Source organism: Mustelus asterias, chromosome 16 (genome assembly GCF_964213995.1).
Source record: "Mustelus asterias chromosome 16, sMusAst1.hap1.1, whole genome shotgun sequence".
In the NCBI taxonomy this organism is placed as follows: Eukaryota; Metazoa; Chordata; class Chondrichthyes; order Carcharhiniformes; family Triakidae; genus Mustelus; species Mustelus asterias.
In genome coordinates, this window is record NC_135816.1 from 11,841,751 (window position 1) to 11,863,391 (window position 21,641).

At 49.3% G+C, this 21,641-nt stretch overlaps 1 protein-coding gene across 1 annotated transcript in view; it reads right to left on the reverse strand.

Moving 5' to 3' along the window:
* The window catches only part of cdx1b (caudal type homeobox 1 b), a 55,242-nt gene extending 51,844 nt beyond the window's left edge, over positions 1 to 3,398 (reverse strand). The window contains exon 1 of the mRNA XM_078231554.1: positions 2,966 to 3,398. Coding sequence (XP_078087680.1) covers positions 2,966 to 3,398 — 433 coding nt within the window. The remainder of the gene's footprint in view (positions 1 to 2,965) is intronic.
* Positions 3,399 to 21,641: the final 18,243 nt, after the last annotated feature.

Genomic DNA, 21,641 nt, shown 5'->3' on the forward strand with positions numbered 1-21,641 from the left:
ATGATTCTATGATTCTAAAGTGACGAGAATGTGGAACCCGCACCCGCAAGGAGCTGTTCAGGTGAATAGCATCGTTACAGTTAAGGGGAAGATAGATAAATGCGTGAGGGAGAAAGGGATAGAAAGTTACCTTGATGGGGAGAGATAAAGAGAGATGGGAAGAGACTAACCACAAGCATGGAATGGTTGGGCTGAATGGCCTCTTCCTCTGCTAGAAATACTATCCTATAGGTAACAGGCCTGGCTCAATTAGTAGCATTCTTGCCCCTGAGTTAGGTTCTGGGTTCAAGTCCCACTCCAGGGCTTCAGCCCAAGGTCAAGGCTGGAACTCCGGTGCAGTACCGAGGGAGAACTGCTCTGCTGGCTTTTGCATGAGACATTAAACCCAGGCCCCATCTGCCTGCTCGAGTGGATGCAGAACATGAGAACTCGGAGCAGGGGAGGGCAATTCAGCCCCTGTTCCGGCATGCAGTACGATGATGGCTGACTCCATGGTGCTACGTGAGAGAAGGGTGACGGAGTCTATCCCCATTGTCCTGGCTAACATTTACCTCTCAACAAACACCAGACAAAAATAACAGATTATCTGCACCTTATCACATTGCAGTTCGTGGGATCTTGCTGTGCACAAATTAGCTGCTGCATCTGCCACCTTACAACAGAGACCCCACTTCAAAAAGTATTTGACTGGCTGCAAAGCGAGCTGTGATGTCCAACGGACGTGAAAAGCGATTTATAAATGTCAGCCTTTCTCTCTATTTCTCTGCCCTGTAACCGCTCCCGAACTGGATTCCGAGCTGTGTTGATTATTTTTTAACACAAGCTGTAATCGAATCGCAATCGATGGGCCTGAATTTCCGCAGATTCTCTGGAACCTTCTCCTCTGCTGTCACAGTGAGGAGATTCAAGTTGCTTCCGTCTAATTCCAAGTCTACCGGAAACTCTCTGGCGGTCGATATGTTCTTCGTGGTGAGGGCGTTACACGGGTGATGTTGAATTGGCAGAGCGTTTTTAAACTCAACCCCATCTTTCTTCCCACTGAAGTCAGTTGGGGAGAGGTGTAAAAACCTGCTGCCAATTCAGTAACATCCACTTAACACACTCGGGTAAACTCAAAACCTATCTCCGCAATCAACCTTACACCTTATGAAATTACGATATGAGCTTTTGAACAGTTAACTAGCACTAGACGCCATGGTTTACTCAATACCTGGACTTATCTGGTTACCTGTGCAATAAGTGGAACTCAAACAATTGTCTTATGTGTTTATTTTTCATTTTGAGGGCTTTCTTTTGTTTTGTCATGTGAGGGTTTGCAGTGAAGGGTTTAGCAGTTAAGGTGAGGTCAGGCATGGATTGGTGACCCTCACGCTTTGAGGTTTCATCGAAACCCTACAGTGCAGAAGGAGGCTACTCGGCCCATCGAGTCTGTACCAACAACAATCCCATCCCAAGTCCTATCCCCACAAACCCACACATTTACCCCGCTAATCCCTCTAACCTACACATCCCAGGACGCTAAGGGGAACTTAGCATGGCCAATCAATCTAACCCGCACATCTTTGGACTGTGGGAGGAAACCAGAGCACCCGGAGGAAACCCACGCGGACACGGGGAGAAGGTGCAAACTCCACACAGACAGTGACCCAAGCCGGAATTGAACCCGGGTCCCTGAAGCTGTGAGGCAGTAGTGCTAACCACTGTGCCACCGTGCTGCCATTGCTTTTTGGCTGCTTGAGGGGGAGGATTGAGGAGTTGGGGTCCGGGAGTGGACTGGGTTGAGGGAGTGCAGCGAAAACTGACTCCTGGGGTGGCAGGTCTGTCATATGAGGAGAGATTAAGTCGGTTAGGATTATATTCATCGGAGTTTAGAAGAGTGAGAGGGGATCTCATAGAAACTTATAAAATTCTAACAGGTTGAGACAGGTTAGATTCAGAAAGAATGTTCCCGATGGTGGGGGAGTCCAGAACTAGGGGGTCATAGTTTGAGGATAAGGGGTAAACCTTTTAGGACTGAGGTGAGGAGAAATTTCTTCACCCAGAGGGTGGTGAATGTGTGGAATTCACTACCACAGAAAGTAGTTGAGGCCAAAACATTGTCTGATTTCAAGAAGAAATTAGATATAGCTCTTGGGGCTAAAGGGATCAAAGGATATGGGAGGAAGGGGGGGATCAGGATATTGAATCTGATGATCAGCCGTGATCAAAATGAATGGCGGAGCAGGCTCGAAGGGCCGAATGGCCTCCTCCTGCTTCTAGTTTCTATGTGTGCGTGAAAATGAGAGTACACGGTGAAAATCGAAGTCCACACGCTGGGAGAGACTGTGAAGGAGGCGGCATCTGGGGTTTTGAGAAAGATTAGAGAGAAAGCCCAGAGGGCCCTGGATATAATACGTCCAAATTCTCACACCAAATCAACCCTCTCCTTCCTGGTCTGCTTCCATTTTCAAACCCGTCCCGGCCTCGTCCCCCACATCAACCTCTTTCAACTCATACTCACTGCTCTGCCCAATTATTTAAAAAAGCCTCCCTTGCCTGAAAGGAACAAGGTTGTTGCCATCAAACGCTTTCTCTCTCCCTAATCCTCATTCTCCGTCCAGCCCTCCCACTCCCCCCAACCAGTGCCCAGGGACTCTGCAATTTTGATGCTAAAATTCTTGACCTTGTGAGCTCTACCTGCGTAAGCACCCGCTCCCCGACACCGTCTGAAACCTCAGCTGGCCGGCATTCTCAATTACCCCTCACGCTGTTCGACATTGAGAGTGTGTGACTGCTAGCACAGCTGAACAACAACAACAACAACTTGCATTTATATGGTGCACTCCACGTAGAAAATGAAGTGCTTCACAGGAGTTTAAATCGGACCAGATTTGCTTTAAACCTCCGAGTTAATGTCACGAACCTTTAGCCGCTCTGGACACTGGCCTTTAGCTGAGTGAGAAGCTACCCCGCTCTCCTGTCTTACCTTGCAGATTCGGCTGAAGATTGCGTCTCATCCAGTCGTAGGGATTCCGCCTGGGCGAACTCGGGGAGAGCTGCGGGACCATGCTGCTCATGGAGGGCAGCAGGCCGGCCCCCGCCTGGGGCTGCATGGCAGCAAAGTCAGAGGGGCCAAACGCCAGCTGCCCCGGCGAGGAGGTGACGGCCGGAGCACCAGTGCCATAGCCGTGCCATTCCTCGCGCGGTGGGACGTAAGGGGAGCTCCAGGTGCCAGCGGCTTGAGGGTGGTGCGGGTCAGCGCTGATCCCGGGGACGTGGTGATGGTAACCAGCAAAGTCAGAATACTGAGGTGGAGGAGGAGGGGGGGCAAAGTTCTGGGGGTTCAGGTTCAAGCTGGGGTGCCGCACGGAATTGGGGTACATGCTGCCTTCCTTATCCAGGAGATAGCTGACATACATGTTGGCCGAATCCAGCCTGGATCATGCTGACTCTCCACTTGCCTGCAAAGGGCGGTTTTGGTGTTCGCTCACTGCTCATATCACCCCTCCCTGACACACACACACACATACATACACACACACACACACAGTTTCTCATTAACCATCTCTTACTTAAAACACACCCTGACGTCACATCTCTCTCTCTTCACAAATTTGCATTGAAAGAATTTTTTTTCCCCTCCCAGAGATTAGAGAGGGAGGACTTCAAACAGAGTGACAAAGGTTAAGGAAGAGGGAGATTCTCTCTGAATCCCACCCCCATGTCCTTCAATCCCAGGTAAAGTGTTGAGTTATAAAAAAAATACCAGGTTCAGACAAATAGAGAAAGGTTAGTAAGCAATTTAGCAAGTTTACTAAGCCGCCAACTCACTTTCCTCACACTCTTCTCTCTGGTACGGACTCACCTTTCACCCTCTATCTTGCATATTGAGCTCGCAAACCTCAGCCAAACTGCTGGCTGCATAATAGTTCCATTACTTTCCTGGTTGGCCTCTCACCTTTCACCCTTAACTTTCACCTCAACCAAAACCACTCATATCCTAACTCGCGCTGAGGGCAAAACTTTATAGCACCCTGCCGGCCATGTTTTTGGGGGTGGGATTTGGAGCAGCTAAAATAAGGTGGGTATCTCTCCTGGCACCTTCCCTCCCCCCTTCCCCTCCGAGCTGACTTCCACAGTACGCTCGGTAGGCGGGTGCCTGTCAGCCATATTTATGAGCTTGAGAGCAAGCAGATGAACTGGGACAATGACCTGCCCACACCGTGTTACGGGTAGATGGATGGGAGTGGGCAGGCCGTTCTTTGTGGCCTCTGGTGAGAAGGAAGAACAGAGAACGAAAAACAAAGAACAGTACAGCACAGGAACAGGCCCTTCGGCCCTCCAAGCCTGTGCTGATCACGTTCTCCCATCTGGACCAACTGCTTGCATCCCTCTATTCCCCGCCTGTTCATGTGTCTCTCCAGATAAGTCTTAAATGTCACTAATGTATCTGCCTCGACCACCTCACTTGGCAGTGCATTCCAGGCCCCCACCACCCTCTGTGTAAAAAACTACCCCCGCAGTTCTCTACTGAACCTTTCCCCCCTCACCTTGAACTTGTGCCCCCTTGTGATTGTCATTTCCACCCTGGGAAAAAGATTCCAACTGTTCACCCTATCTATACCCCTCATAATTTTATAAACTTCTATCAGGTCGCCCCTCAGCCTCCGTCTTTCCAGAGAGAACAATCCCAGTTTATTCAATCTCTCCTCATAACTAATACCCTCCATACCGGGCACCACCCGAGTAAACCTTTTCTGTACTCTCTCCAAAGCCTCCACGACCTTCTGGCAGTGTGGCGACCAGAATTGGACACAGTATTCCAAATGTGGCCTAACCAATATTTTATATAACTGTAACGTAATTACAGGAAGGAGATAGAACATAGAACATAGAAAAACTACAGCACAAACAGGCCCTTCGGCCCACAAGTTGTGCCGAACACATCCCTACCTTCTAGACCTACCTATAACCCTCCATCCTATTAAGTCCCATGTACTCATCCAGGAGTCTCTTAAAAGACCCGATTGAGTTCGCCTCCACCACCACTGACGGCAGCCGATGAGATGGCACCTCATTTTGGGTGTGGCCTGTATGGATTGGACTATCCCCCCCCCAACCCCTGCCCCCTCCACACTCCACCAGATGTCAGGCTCCCTTTCTTCCTTGCTCCCTGCTCTTCAAAATTCAACTGCCCCCCCCCCACCACCCTCCCCACCTCCCAACCCTTCACCTCGCTCCCTGGGGCCTCTGATCCATCCCAGCCCTAAAGATCCAAGACTTAGCGTTCTCTCGCAGCCATCACCCTCTTCCCTGCTCCCCTACAGTATCAGCGGTGAATATCGATGAGCTCTTGCACTACCAGGACTGCTGGCGCTGGGGGGAGGTTCACCCCAAAGCCCCGGGACAACATTCATCCCTCAACCAACATCACTACATGTAAGAAGGTCTGGGGGGGAATTCATCCGTCCTGCCCACCCTGGGAACCATAGCGGGTGGGTGGGGAGGGGCGGTGGAGGGTGGACTACGAGGTCCATTGACCTCGGGCGGGGATTCTCCGGTTTTGGGGCGAGCGTGGCCAGATAATCCCACCCATGGTCATTTGGATTATTGCTGTTTGTGGGATCTTGCTGTGCAAAGAATGCCCCCTACGCCCACACTTCCTGGATTGCAACAAAAAAACATATTTCAAAAGTACTCCATTGGTCAGACAATGCTTTGGGACATGTTGAGGGCGTGATTTAAGACAGAGGTGAGGAGAGAGATCTTCTCTCAGAGGGGAGTGAATCTGTGGAATTCTTCACCGCAGAGGGCTGCAGAGGCTGGAGCGTTAAGTATGTTCAAAGCTGAGGTAGACGGAGTTTTAATCAGTAAGGGAATCGAGGGTTATGAGGATAAGACGGGAAAGTGGAGTTGAGGATTACATCAGTTCAGTCATGGGGTGGGGTTCTCCGAACTCACCGTGGCTGGGATTCTCCGGTCCCGCTGCAGTGAATGAAGCTTTGGCTGAGCACCACCTTCTCCGTTCTCGCTGGCATAGGTGGCGGGGCGTACGAGATCGGAGATTCCCACCCATTATCTCATCAAATTGCAGAGCAGACTCGATGGCTGAATGGCCGATTTCGGCTCCTACATAGAATCATGGAATCCCCACTGTGCAAAGGGAGGCCATTCGGCCCATCGACCCTGCACCGGCCCAGGCTCTAATCCCTGTAACCCCACGTATTTACTCTGGTTTGATCTGATTTAATTTGATTTATTATTGTCACATGTATTAATATACAGTGAAAAGTATTGTTTCTTGCACGCTCTACAGACAAAACATACCGTTCATAGATGAGGAAACGAGAGAATGCAGAATGTAGTATTATAGTCATAGCTAGGGTTTGGAGAAAAATCAACTTAATGCAAGGTAGGTCCATTCAAAGGTCTGACAGCAGCAGGGAAGAAGTTGTTCTTGAGTCGGTTGGTACGTGATCTCAGACTTTTGTATCTTTTTCCCAAAGGAAGAAGATGGAAGAGAGAATGTCTGGGGTGCGTGGGGTCCTTAATTATGCTGGCTGCTTTGCCGAGGCAGCGGGCAGTGTAGACAGAGTCAATGAATGGAGGCTGGTTTGTGTGATGGATTGGGCTATATTCACGACCTTTTGTAGTTCCTTGTGGTCTTGGGCAGAGGAGGAGCCTTACCAAGCTGTGGTACAACCAGAAAGAATGCTTTCTATGGTGCATCTGTAAAAGTTGGTGACAGTCATAGCTGACATGCCAAATTTCCTTAGTCTTCTGAGAAAGTAGAGGCGTTGGTGGGCTTTCTTAACTATAGTGTCAGCATGGGGGGACCAGGACAGGTTGTTGGTGATGTGGACACCTAAAAACTTGAAGCTCTCGACCCTTTCTACTTTGACCCTGTTGATGTGGACAGGGGCATGTTCTCCTTTACGCTTCCTGAAGTCGATGACAATCTCCTTCGTTTTGTTGACATTGAAGGAGAGATTATTGTTGCCGCACCAGTTCACCAGATTCTCTATCTCATTCCTGTACTCTGTCTCGTCATTGTTTGAGATCCGACCCACTACGGTGGTGTCGTCAGCAAACTTGAAAATCGAAGGGGAATTTGGCCACACAGTCATAGGTGTATAAGGAGTATAGTAGGGAGCTGAGAACACAGCCTTGTGGGGCACCGGTGTTGAGGATGATCGTGGAGGAGGTGTTGTTGCCTATCCTTACTAATTGTGGTCTGTGAGTTAGGAAGTTCAGGATCCAGTCCTGCTAATCCCCCTGGCACTAAGGGACAATTTAGCATGGCCAATCCACCTAATCCGCATGGCTTTGGAGTGCGGGAGGAAACCGGAGCACCCGGAGGAAACCCATGCAGACACGGGGAGAACATGCAGACTCCACACAGGCAGTGACCCGAGGCTGGAATTGAACCAGGATCCCTGGTGCTGTGAGGCAGTGGTCCAAACATTGTGCCATCCTGCTGTCCATTATGGTCTTGCATTGCTGGAAGAACCATGTTAGAGATGAGGCACGAAACCGAGGCTGGCTGAGATCCCATGGTTCCCTTCAAAGCGTGAGGCAATTCTTCTGAAATCCTGGCCAATAATTTTCCCCAATAAAAACCAGTGAAACTAATCTTTTGTCACACTTGCCTTGACTGGGAGTGTTTGCTGACAATCCAATCGCTGTGCTTCAATGCAAGTCCTTTCCAGCTGCATTCTCAATGGTTAAAGTCCGAGATAAAGCAGTGAATTAATTTTTGGTTTAGTTGGTCCCGTCCGGTGGTGACCTTTCGTGACCTCACCTTAAGCCTGAGGTCAGCAAGGTAAATGCTGGGCATTCCCTCACAGTCACTTCCTAGGTTAACTTCACCTAAATAAAATGGCTGGATCCGATGGGCATTTCAAATTCAAACAGAAACTTAGCATCGGTGTGACAAAGGGGCAATAAAATAATAAATCACTCGGGAGAATTTCGGCCCTCTTTATAATAGGTTACAAAGTTAAGGCAGATATGACAGAATGACCTTCAACACCAATAACCTCTGACCTGAAGATGAATGGACCGCTCTTAAATGGACAATATTGGGCTTAAAGGATTTGGTATGCCTTGCGAGGCTTTTGGTTTTTAACTGTTTGATGCCTACAATACAAAAGGTCATTTTTGTTATAAGCATAGCTGGTTTGGAATCCCAGTTAGCCTGGAATGCCCAGGAGACATGGGGCAGGATTTTCCAGGCCTTTCCACCAGTGAGATCTTCCTGTCCCACTGAAGTCGACCGCCCCCCCCCCCCCCCCCCCCCCCAAACTGCGGGCACCCCAGCAGCATGATGGGAATACCAAGAAAATTGCCATTGGTTTCGGCGGGACTAGAAGATCCCACTGGTGGCCAATGGCGACCTGCCTCCGCCACAGGAAAACATGCTCTGGAGGGTGGTTGGGATGGTGGTGGGGGGGTGGTGGGATGGAAAATTCCGGCCATAGAGTCATCATTACGAGCATTCGGCCCATCATGTCTCTGCCGGCACTCTGTGGAGCAATCCAGTCATTCCCATTCCCTTGCTCTATCCCTGTTCACCCACATGCTTAATTCCCTCGCTTGGCCATCCAATTTCTTTTTGAAATCGTTCTTCGTCTCTGCTTCCACCACCCTCACGGGCAGCGGGTTCCAGCTCACTTTACCACTCACTGCGTGAAACCGCTCCCCCCATTTCAGCTCTTGACCAAAACCTTAAATCAGTGTCCCCTTGCCCTTGTATCACCAGCTCGTGGTCGAATCTCAAACAACGTTGAGATGGAGTATAGGAAAGAGGTAGAGAATGTGCTGAACTGGTGCAATGACAATAATCTCTCCCTCAGTGTCAATAAAATGAAGGAGATTGTCACCAACTTCAGGAAACATGGTGAAGGACATGCTCCTGTCTACATCAAAGGTGATGAAGTGGAAATGGTGGAGAGTTTCAACTTTCTAGGTTTCCAGATCACCAACAACCTGTCCTGGTCCCCCCATGCCGACGCTATAGCTAAGAAAGCCCACCAATGCCTCTACTTTCTCAAAAGGTTAAGGAAATTCAGCACGTCAGCTACGATTCTCATCAATTTCTACAGATGCACCATAGAAAGCATCCTTTCTGGTTGTATCACAGCTTGGTATGGCTTCTGCTCTGCTCAAAACTGCAAGAAACTACAAAGGGTTGTGAATATAGCCCAGTCCATCACACAAACTAGCCTCCCACCCATTGACACTGTCTACACTTCCCACTGCCTCGGAAAAGCAGCCAGCGTAATTAAGGATCCCACGCACCCCGGACATTCCCTCTTCCACCTTCTTCTATTGGAAAAAGATACAAAAGTCTGAAATGACATCCCAACCGACTCATGAACATTTTCTTCCCTGCTGCCATCAGACTTTTGAATGGTCCTATCACATAGTTAGCTGAGCTTTCTCTACACCCTATCCCTAACTGCAACGCTATATTCTGCGCTCTCTCCTTTCCTTCTCCCCTATGTACACTATGAACGGTATGTTTTGTCTGCATAGCATGCAAGAAACAATACTTTTCACTGTCTCCCAATACATGTGACAATAATAACTCAAACCAATTCAAAAATGTGGGAGCTGGGCAAAGATTGTTTGACTGACGGTCAAGGATCATCCAATTGTGTAACGTAAACTCTGCTTCCCGACTGGCTGTGGGAAACTGGAGCTCACACGGTTGGACATGTCGAGAGACCAATGATGGAAGAGCGTGGGAGTGCAGTGGTTGGAGGCATGAGGCCATGTGATGTAATCTCCAAGAGTGTGCCCAATCAGGGTTGGTATTCCTCTAGTAGGTAGAACCAAATTTTCAGCTCAAGCTGTTGGTACACATGTCTTGAGGCCTCCTGCCAGTTTAGTGTAAAGGTCTTCTGTCCTAGGGATAAGTTATCTATCTATTTGAGCAGCTCTGTTTACGGTCAACTTGCAATTGCCACAAATCCTCATTGTTTGGTCTGGTTTTAGCACTGGAACTATTGGCATATATTCTCAGAAATGACAAATATTACTTACGACGCTGCTTCTGGGTCAAAGATCATCACACAAACTTCTCTGTTTTTTCTCAACCTCCAAGAAAGTCGATGGAAAACGGATGTTTCCAATTCTGAGAATTGTACTGGTTTCATTATCCCTCGATCTTCCAACCACTTTGATTCCATTTCCAACTTTTTGGTAAAGTTGCCGAAGGGACAGGCTGACACTGACCGAGAGTTTACGTAAATTTTAGCCTTTACCCCCCCCCCCGCCCGCCCCCCCTGTATGATCCCCAGCTCTCTTCAAAAAACCTCTTGAAACGTACACAAGAGCTCTTGGAAAACTCCATCCATGATGTTGAATATTTCCAGCCAATTCCACTTGATTTGCTTCAACCAGTCTCGCCCCATAAACTAGGCCTCTGAACTTTCACTTCCATCAGGGGTAGCTGGACAGATCGACGCTGGTAAGACACCAGTGTTGATATCATGCCCAATAACTTCTGTGCCTCCCCCATATAGGTTTTGATTTGATTTGATTTATTATTGTTACATGTATTAACTTACAGTGAAAAGTATTATTTCTTGCGCGCTATACAGACAAAGCATATCGTTCATAGAGAAGGAAAGGAGAGAGTGCAGAATGTCATGTTACAGTCATAGCTAGGGTGTAGAGAAAAATCAGCTTAATGCAAGGTAAGTCCATTTAAAAGTCTGACAGCAGCAGGGGAGAGCTGTTCTTGAGTCGGTTGGTACGTGACCTCAGACTTTTGTATCTTTTTCCCAATGGAAGAAGGTGCAAGAGGGAATGTCCGGGGTGCGTGGGGTCCTTAATTATGCTGGCTGCTTTGCCGAGGCAGTGGGAAGTGTAGACAGAGTCAATGGATGGGAGGCTAGTTTGCGTAATGGATTGGGCTACATTCACGACCTTTCGTAGTTCCTTGCGGTCTTGGGCAGAGTAGGAGCCCATACCAAGCTGTGATACAACCAGAAAGAATGCTTTCTATGGTGCAGCTGTAAAAGCTGGTGAGAGTCATAGCTGACATGCCAAATTTCTTTAGTCTTCTGAGAAAGTAGAGGCGTTGGTGGGCTTTCTTAACTATAATGTCGGCATGGGGGGATCAGGACAGGTTGTTGGTGATTTGGACACCTAAAAACTTGAAGCTCTCGACCCTTTCTACTTCGTCCCCATTGATGTAAACGGGGGCATGTTCTCCTTTACGCTTCCTGAAGTCGATGACAAGGTTGCCAACTTTGCTGAGGTGTTGCTGGGCCTCATAGATTGCAGATCTCCCTGCAAATACTTGTAGGCTTATTCACCTATTCCCATGGCTGAAGCGTCTGTATCGGCCTCCGTAGTTAATGGACGCCTGTTAACCATAAGGGAGCGTTTGAAGAGGGGTGTTTGTTTACCTTGACAATCTTGAACTTATAAATTTCGGACTTTTCTTCCAAATCTTCCTTAATCTTGTTTACTGGAGTCCTTGTTTTTTGGGAACGAGGGGCGGACGGTACGATTCTGCATCTGGTTTGTATGTGGCCCTTCCGATTACACCTGAGACAGATGAACTCTTTACATTTGCTTGTGTCATGGGGATGTCTCCCCCAGAACGAAAACCCTCCCCCCCCGGTCTGGCTGGCAATTTCTCTTCCTTCTCTTGGGTTCTGTTGGGCCCGCGCTACTGGGATTCCGAGCGGCCCCCACCAAATTCCGTTGACCTCACCCTGCCTGCCTTGCGGTGCAAAAGTGTTTTGTTCAGTGCACTCTGTCGCTTCAGCCAATTCAAACCACTTCATCCAGGGGATGGCGAAGAGCTTCTTTCAAATATACAAACTGTTAATACCAGATACAAGACGATCACTTAAGGGTGGGCCAAACACTCAGTTTTCAGTCATTTGGCAAAGTCTAGCAACAAAACTGTCTCCCCTGGGTCCCTAGCAGCTAAGAGGAATCTATATCTCTGCAGAATAATGGAGGGTCGGGGATTATAGTTGTCCCTTATTAGAACAACCAGCTGGTCAAAAGGTTTGTATCCGGTGCCTCTGGAAATGTGAGACTTCTCACGAGGTGGAACTCCCTCTCTCACAGCACCTAGAACCTCTACAGTGCAAAAGGGGGCCATTCGATCCGTCAAGTCCACTCCAACCACAATCCCACCCAGGCCCTATTCCCGTAACCCCAAACATTTACCTAATCCTCCTGACACTAGGGTTAATTTTAGCATGGCCAACCAAACAAAACCGCACATCTTTGGAGTGTGGATCAGGCAACATCCTGGTGAATCTTCTTTGAACTCTCTCCAAAGCTTCCATGTCCTTCTGGTACTGTGGTGACCAGAACTGCATGCAATATTCCAAATGCAGCCTGACCAAAGTTTTATATAGCTGCAACATGATTTCCCAACTCTTGTACTCAACGCCCCGGCTGATGAAGGCAAGCAAGCCATATGCCTTCTTAATCACCTTGGCCACCTGCGTTGCCACTGTTAGGGACCCGTAGACCTGCATGCCCAGATCCCTCTGTATGTTAATTATCCAAAGGGTTCTGCCATTTACAATATAATTCACACCAAAATTTGATCCTCCGAAAATAAGAAGTTGATCTGGTTAAAAGTGACTGTGAAGTTGTCGGAATTTCATTAAAAAAAGCAAGTGGTTCACGAATGAGGCCATTCAGCCCATTGTGCCTGTTCTGGCTCTCTGAAAGAGATATCAAATTAGTCCCAGTCCCCTGAGTTGCTCCCCTTTAAGTATTTTTTCAAGTATTTAGCCAATTCTTTTTTGTTTATAGTTCTGGTCACCCTATTATAGAAAGATTATTATTAAACTAGAAAGAGTGCAGAAAAGATTTACTAGTATGCTACCGGGACTTGATGGTTTGAGTTATAAGGAGAGGCTGGATAGACTGGGACTTTTTTATCTGGAGCTGAGGCATGATCTTATAGGGGTCTATAAAATAATGAGGGGCTCACATCAGCTAGATAGTCAATATCTTTTCCCAAAGGTAGGGGAGTCTAACACCAGAGGGCATAGATTTAAGGTGAGAGGGGAGAGATACAAAAGTGTCCAGAGGGGCAATTTTTTCATAAGAGGGTGGTGGGTGTCTGGAACAAGCTGCCAGAGGTAGTAGTAGTACAATATTGTCTTTTAAAAAGCATTTAGACAGTTACATGGGTAAGATGGGAGGGATATGGGCCAAACGCGGGCAATTGGGATTAGCTCAGGGGTTTTAAAAAAGAGCGGCATGGACAAGTTGGGCCGAAGAGCCTGTTTCCATGCTGTAGACCTCTGTGACTCTATGACTTTATGACCATTGTTAAGCAGCACTGTGGGGGTACCTACGCCACATGGACTGCAGCGGTTCAAGAAGGCAGCTCACCACCACCTTTTGAAGGGTAATTAGGGATGGGCAATAAATGCTGGTCTAGCCAGCGACACCCACGTCCCAGGAAAGAAAAATAGTCAGCACATCACCCATTGCCCGACTCTGACCCCATGCTCCATATCTCCATCTATTTGGATTTAGTGTGGCCGGAAAGATAGATATTGGGCCAATGCTATATTTGTAGCAATCTTGCTTGAAGCTGGTTTGTGTGTGGAAGGGTGCCGTGACCTTGTACATGGTTGACTTTATGGTGTGTCAGTCTGGGAGAATGATTGGCTGAATTTTCCGACTCGGAGCCTGATCCTGAACAATGTTTTCCTAAACAAAACTGACTTGGAACGTCCAACCAAACCACATCATTTCCTTTGTCATCGGCTGCATTCTTAAAATAACCGAACAGATGGAGCCTCACTGAACACAGAGACTCAAAGAAAAACAGGCGGTGGGGATTGAGGTTTGGGGCATTTCATTTGCAAATATCTGCATGCAATTTTTCAAAAAGAATCATTCTGGGGTTGTGGGTGATGTTGGCAATGTTGGCTTTGATTACCCACTCCCAGTTGCCTTTGACACGGCAGTGGTTGAGTTTTTTGTTGACTTATTGATACAAGCTGAGCAACTTGCTGGGCCAGTTCAGAGGGCAGTTAAGAGTCAATCATTTTACATCGAATCCTACAGTGTAGAAGGAGGCCATTTGGCCCATCGAATCTGCGCCAACCACAATCCCACCCAGGCCCTATTCCCATAACCCCACATATTTACCCTGCTAATCCCTCTAACACTAGGGTCAATTTAGCATGGCCAATCAACCTCACCTGCACATCTTTGCACTGTGGGAGGAAACTGGAGCACCCAGGGAAAACCCACGCAGACACGGGGAGAATGTGCTAATGCCACAGAGACAGTGACCTGAGGCCAGAATTGAACCTGGGTCCTTGGCGCTGCGAGGCAGCAGTGCTAACCACTGTGCCACCATGCCACCGCTGTGCCACTGTGTCACCCCTGTGGGTCTGGAGATACTAACATACTTTAGGGAAGGAAATCTGCCTTCCTTACCTAGTCTGGCCTACATGTGACTTCAGACCCATATCAATGTAGTTGACTCCCAACTGCCCTCCAAAGGCAACCAAGGATGGGCAATAAATGCTGGGCAGCCCGCGACAACCATGTCCAAGAATGAATAAATAAAAATAAGCCAGACCGGTAAGGACAGCAGATTTCCTTCTCTGTGTGAAGCAGAGCTATGGGGCTAGCTAGCACTGGGTGACTCCTGAAATATCTGCTAGACGGCCATGACTAGACTAGATTAGAGGTATTTCTCCTGGCACCAGACTATCCAATGGGAGGATGTTGCTTTGGACCTGAAGGACTGACTGGCGTGGGTTGACATAACCCCTGAGCTAGCTCTCCAGTGACAGTGCCACCAGTGTCCTAGGGCTTCCTTCTGTCTATCTGACGCTGCTGGAGTGAAAATGTGGAGACCTCAATGGGATCAGAGCAATGTGTGCTCTTTATCATCCAGGAATAAGTCATGCTCAATGCAGTGTCGACACTTACTGGACCACCTCACACCCAGATATCAAAGCAATGGTGTGAAATATACTGTAAATGGCAGAACTCTTGGAACATTAACATACAGAGGGGTCTGGGTGTGCTGGTCCACAGTTTCCTAAAAGTGGCACCATAGATGGCTAAGGTGATTAAGAAGGCATATGGCTTGCTTGCCTTCATCAGCCGAGGCATTGAGTACAAGAGTTGGGGAATAATGTTGCAGCTGTATAAAACCTTGGTTACGCCACATCTGAAGTATTGCGTGCAGTTAGAAAGAATCATAGAAACCCTATAGTGCAGAAAGAGGCCATTGGCCTATTGAGTCTGCACCGACCCAGGCCCTACCCCCATATCCCGACATATTTACCCACTAATCCCTCTAACCTACGCACCTCAGGACACTAAGGGGCAATTTTAACACGGCCAATCAACCTAACCCGTACATCTTTGGACTGTGGGAGGAAACCAGAGCACCCGGAGGAAACCCACACAGACACGAGGAGAATGTGCAAACTTTACACAGACAGTGACCCAAGCCGGGAATCAAACCCAGGTCCCTGGAGCTGTGAAGCAGCAGTGTTAACCACTGTGCTACCGTGCCGCCCAACCACTGTGCTACCGTGCTGCCCAGTTCTGGTCATCACACTACCAGAAGCTTTGGAGAGAGTGCAAAGAAGGTTCACCAGGATGTTTCCTGGTCTCGAGGGTGTTGGCTATGAGGAGAGGTTGAATAGGATTGTTTTCACTGGAAAGACTGAGGCTGAGGGGAGACCTGATAGAGGTCTACAAAATTATAAGAGGCAGAGACAGGGTGGATAGTCAGAGGCTTTTTCCCAGGGTGGAAATGTCAATTACAAGGCTGCACAGGTTCAAGGTGAGAGGGGGAAAATTTAAGGGAGATGTGCGGGGGAAGTATTTCACGCAAAGAGTGGTGGGTGCTGGAACGTGCTGCCAGAGGAGGTGATGGAAACAGGCACATTAGAATCCATAGAATCCCTACAGTGCAGAAGGAGGCCATTCAGCCCATCGAGTCTGCACCAACCATAAATCCACCCAGGCCATATCCCCACAACCCCATGCATTTACCCTAGCTAGTCTCTGCACTAAGGGGCAATTTAGCATGGCCAATCCATCTAACCCGCACACCTTTGGACTGTGGGAGGAAACCAGAGCACTCAGAAGAAACCCAAGCAGACACGGGAAGAATGTGTAAATTCTGCGCAGACAGTCACCCGAGGCCGGAATTGAACCCAGGTCCCTGGTGCTGTGAGGCAGCAGTGTTAATCACTATGCCCGCCCCTTTAGCAACGTTTAAGAGGCATCTGAATGGGTACATGAATGGGGGGGGAGGGGGGGGGGGGTCAGAATAGAAGGGTAGGGACCGAGTAAGGGCAGAAGGTTTTTCTTAGTTTAGTTAGGGTATCATGTTCGGCACAGGCTTGGAGGGCCGAAGGGCCTGTTCCTGTGCTGCACTGTTCTTTGTTCTTTGTTCAATGCTGGATGTGAACTTGAGGAGAAGGCTGGGTCATGAGTGAATGTCAATGGTCAGATGCTGGTGCTGTTGGAGCTCCCTCTGTGCACACACAGGTAACCTGGTTCACAGGCTCACATCTACAAGTGAGAATGACAGAGTCCTGAAGGCTCAGTATGAGGATAATGCCAGAACATCATTCTTGTATGAGAGCCACCTTGTGGAGAGATACCAGAGTCCGGATTCTGGTCAGGTGTCAGAGTGTCAAACGAGGGCAAGTGATTGGTGATTGTTCTCCTTGAGGTGCTTTCCAACGCTCCAGGCACTCTGCCAGAAGCTTGCGGAGTTTGCAGTGCTGCTCCTGCCTCTTGTAGGCCGCCATAGACCGTGAAATGTTGGCGCGATGCTTGAAAAGGCTGCACCATGTCTGATTTCTTCACAGTGCTTTCTGGCAGAGCTCTTACCCCAGAACAGAAAGGCCACGTGCTCCAGAGACTGCCTAACCTCCCAACGATGAGGCCATTGTCACACTCGATAGTCATTCTGAGACTGAGATTCCTTACTGAGACGCTGAGGACTGAACAGAAGGTGTAAATTTTGAGCTGGCACGGAGAGCACAGGGGAAAGGGCGGAGCGTCTTCATCGCCCTGGAAACTTGGGGTTATAAGGATCTCACAGCATGGCTGCCGCTTCTGGGCCTTACGATGGCCTCTTCACTGGGTCCCCAACACGCTCATCGAACGCATCCCCCAGTAACACACACACACACACAAACACACACACACAGAACCCCCCCCCCGCACACGCCCCCGGTAAATATTAACACACACCCCCCCCCCACACCCACCCCCACCCAGTAACACACACACACACACACAGACATCCCCCCACCCACCCCCACCCAGTAACACACACACACACACCCCCTGCCCCCAGTAAATATTAACACTTGAAGCATTGCTTTGAGAAATGTCCAGTGCAGATTGTAATGTAGATTTGTTGCAGGAACGGACATGTGGAGGAAGGCTGGGGTTATGATGGGTTCGCGAGATTAGTGTGTTAGTTGTACAAGCGGTTGGGAGGGTGGGGGGGGTCCTCGCTCCCTGTTGGCCTGTTTAGTCTAATTTTGGAAGGTCGGAGAGAGAAGCAGGATGGCGTGGGAAAGAGGGAAGTGGTCTGTGCACTGGGAGAGGGAGAATGAGTTCGGAGAGCTGGAGAGTGAAAGGGCTGTGGGAACACTGGAGAAAGCAGCCTGACCCTGAGCACCGAATGTTGGAAGATTGTCATTCCAATTCTTGTAAATGCATTGAATTACACAGAATACAATGCTCAGAGTCAGCCATTCAGCCCAAACATTACATACTGTCATTGCTCTTGAGGGATTAGAGAGTCCTGCATTAGGGTTAAAGTTGACTGGCTAGTTTTTCTCCATTTGGTTAGAATTCCGATGTCAGGATTATTTCCGATCCTGAACCCCTCGTGTCATCGGGATGACTCTCACGCCATAAGTTTTGAATGAAGCTGAACTGGACCAGCTATGTAAATACTGCGGCTACAAGAGCAGGCCAGAGACCGAGGGGCAGAGATCTTTCAGTTTGAGACTAAGCCCCATGACGAGGGAAGGAACATAAGACCATAAGACATAGGAGTGGAAGTAAGGCCATTCGGCCCATCGAGTCCACTCCACCATTCAATCATGGTTGATTTCAACTCCATTTACCCGCTCTCTCCCCATAGCCCTTAATTCCTCGAGAAATCAAGAATTTATCAATTTCTGTCTTGAAGACGCTCAACGTCTCGGCCTCCACAGGAGTGGAGGCCGAGACGTTGAGCATGGAGTGTTCCCCGCTGTGGAGGCTGGCGGGTAAATACCCCAAATCCTCCAGCCCTGACCTCATTAATTATGCAGCCAGGTGTGTTTTATGTGGTATTCCATGGAGGTAAAGCCTCGATGGTGCGTTGTCCACTATCATATCTGGGAGCCATATTGAAAAGATGCCCAACGACCCTGATCCATTTTGACCTCCTAAAAATGAAGATAGATCTTCAGGAACATGGGCCAAGTGCTGGCAAGTGGGGTTAGGTGGACAGGTCAGGGCCTTTCATGCATCGGTGCAGATTCAATGGGCCAAAGGGCCTCTCCTGCACTGTACTATTCTGTGATTCTGTGAACATTCTGAAGATGGACTCCCTCCAGGACACAGAATGTCCACCTGCAGATGCTCCCCCACCCATTGCTGTGGCGTTCTGGGGTTCAGGGTTGCTGTTGGCCTCTATCTTGAACTCTGCAGGCTGCCCCGGGCATTATTCAGATGAGACCCGACATCTGCATGATAAACGTGTTTTGCGCCGATGTTTTTCCCCCGGCATCGTGTGGGAGCCTGACATGTGACAGGGTGGGCGGGTTGGAGCGGGGTCTGACCTTCATCAGGATGTAAATGAGGTTCACAACATCCTTTGGCAGGTTTTCCAACCCACCCGTGGTGGGCATCAGCAGAAGATCCCGTGTAAATTCTCCCCGTCGTGAAACTGACTTCTGGGCCTTCCGCCATATTTGACCGAATGAACACCAGCGAACCTGCCGGCGAGTGCTTCGGAAAATTCCACCCTGGGAATTCTACAGAGAGTAACTCACCCCCTGACTTCCCAAAGCCTTTGGGCAGAGAATTCCAGTGATTCACCACCCTCTGCAAGAAGACATTTCTACGTACATATATTTTAAATGACCGTCCCTTTATCTTGTAGCTCTGTCCCCTTGTTCAAGACTGTCCCACTAGTGAAAACATCTCACCATCTACCCTGTCACTCCCACCTCAGGATCTTATATGTTTGAATAAGGTCACCTCTCACTCTTCTAAACTCCGAGGAATACAGAGCTACACTATTTAGTCTCTCTTGATAGGACAACCCTCTTATCCCAGGAATTAGCCTGGTGAATCTCCTTTGGACTGCCTCCAATGTTACTATATCCATTTTAAGGTGAGCGTCCAAAACTGTACACAATATTCCAGGTGAGACCTCACCAACACCCTGTAAAATGGCAACAAAATCTCTCTATTTTTAGACTCCAACCCCTTCGTAATAAAACCAAAATGCCACTTGCCTTCTTAACTACTTGTTGGACCTGCCTGCTAGCTTACAGTAACAGAGAGGGAAGGGTGTTATTTTGGTGCCACAGGCTGGCACACCGGTTCACCAATACCATCCCACCTCTGCGCCATTTCCGGAAAGGCCAGAATTGGGACAGAGAAGTTACCCATCAGCAAACGGCAGGCAGCTTGTTACGTTTGTTGGAAGACCAGTTCAGGTCACGGATCTGAGGTATTGGAAGCACGACAGCTGTCCAAGAGGAAAAAACGGTTCGGACCAATATTCCTACTTCCCCGTTTTGACTGGGTTTTTTTTCCCTTCTGGCTGGCTGGAGGCAGCCTCCCAGAGGCTAACGAGCCAGCATTCTCAGAGATATTTCAGGCCCCCTCTCTCCCTGGCGACTGGCGGCTCGATTGAGGGGTCCCTATGGCTATATTTGATGCGTGTTATCACACACAAGGCTTGAGATGCTCAAGGAAATAAAGGCTTTTATTTACTATTACAATGAAGCTACCATGTATAGTACACGATCCCAGACTGAGGGGTCCCAGACAGAGCAGTGACCTTTATACCTCTCCCAGGAGGCGGAGCCCGACTGGGATGTACCATAATAACTATAATACAGGTGTAACAGCCCAACCCTAACCCCAACAGCAACAAGTAGAACAACCCAACCCTAACCCCAACAGCAACAAGTAGAACAACCCAACCCTAACCCCAACAGCAACATATATACATACTCGTAGTACTGGCCAGACCCTGGCTCAGTACTACCTGGTGGGAACCAACGATGGTTCACCACAATATTTAATGTGTAAGGTTTTAAAATTGCGGAGAGGCTGCCTCACGTGGGAGGAATTCTCTCTCTTGCCCACACGCTGAGCTCTGAAACTTGGGAGCTGCAGCTTCAAGCGACCGCACCGTCCATAAGTGAACAGCAATCATCACATCTGCCCACTAACTGGCCAATACGGATGCAATCACCATCGGCTTAGGGCTCCTGACACAGTGTGGCGTCTCCCGACCCCGAGGCACAATGTCCTGCTTCATTAAAAGCTGCGCTGATTGATGAGGGTTTGACAGTCACCCACTTCACCCACAATTATAAATTGGGGGGCCAGAGAAAGAATCAATGCTGAACTGAGTCTGCTCCATACACCACGATGACCAGGACAGCAAGACTGGACAATTCTGCCCTCTCCCCAGCTCACCTCCACAGCATACTGACCAACCCCACACCCGACCATCACTCCCCCCACCCCCCCTCCCACCCCCCCACCCCCGCCCCAACCCACCATCAATGGAGACAAAGTAGAAATGGTCGAGAGCTTCAGGTTTTTAGGTATCTACACTGTCTACACTCCCCGCTGCCTCGGAAAAGCAGCCAGCATAATTAAGGACCCCACGCACCCTGGACATTCTCTCTTCCACCTTCTTCTGTCGGGAAAAAGATACAAAAGTCTGAGGACCCGTACCAACCGACTCAAGAACAGCTTCTTCCCTGCTGCCATCAGACTTTTGAATGGACCTACCTTGCATGAAGTTGATCTTTCTCTACACCCTAGCTATGACTGTAACACTACATTCTGCACTCTCTCATTTCCTTCTCTATGAACGGTATGCTTTGTCTGTATAGCGCGCAAGAAACAATACTTTTCACTGCATGTTAATACATGTGACAATAATAAATCAAATCAAATCAAATCACCCATTCCCCCACCATCACTCCCACCCCCCCTCCTCCCACCATCACTCCCACCCCCCTCCACCATCACTCCCACCCCCCCTCCTCCCACCATCACTCCCAGCCCCCCTCCCCCCACCATCACTCCCAGCCCCCATCCTCCCACCATCACTCCCACCCCCCCTCCCCCCACCATCACTCCCAGCCCCCCTCCCCCCACCATCACTCCCAGCCTCCCTTCTCCCACCATCACTCCCAGCCCCCCTCCCCCCACCTTCACTCCCAGCCCCCCTCCTCCATCCATCACCCCCACCCCCCCTCCCCCCACCATCACTCCCAGCCCCCCTCCCCCCACCTTCACTCCCAGCCCCCCTCCTCCCACCATCACTCCCAGCCCCCCTCCCCCCACCTTCACTCCCAGCCCCCCTCCCCCCACCATCACTCCCAGCCTCCCTCCTCCCACCATCACTCCCA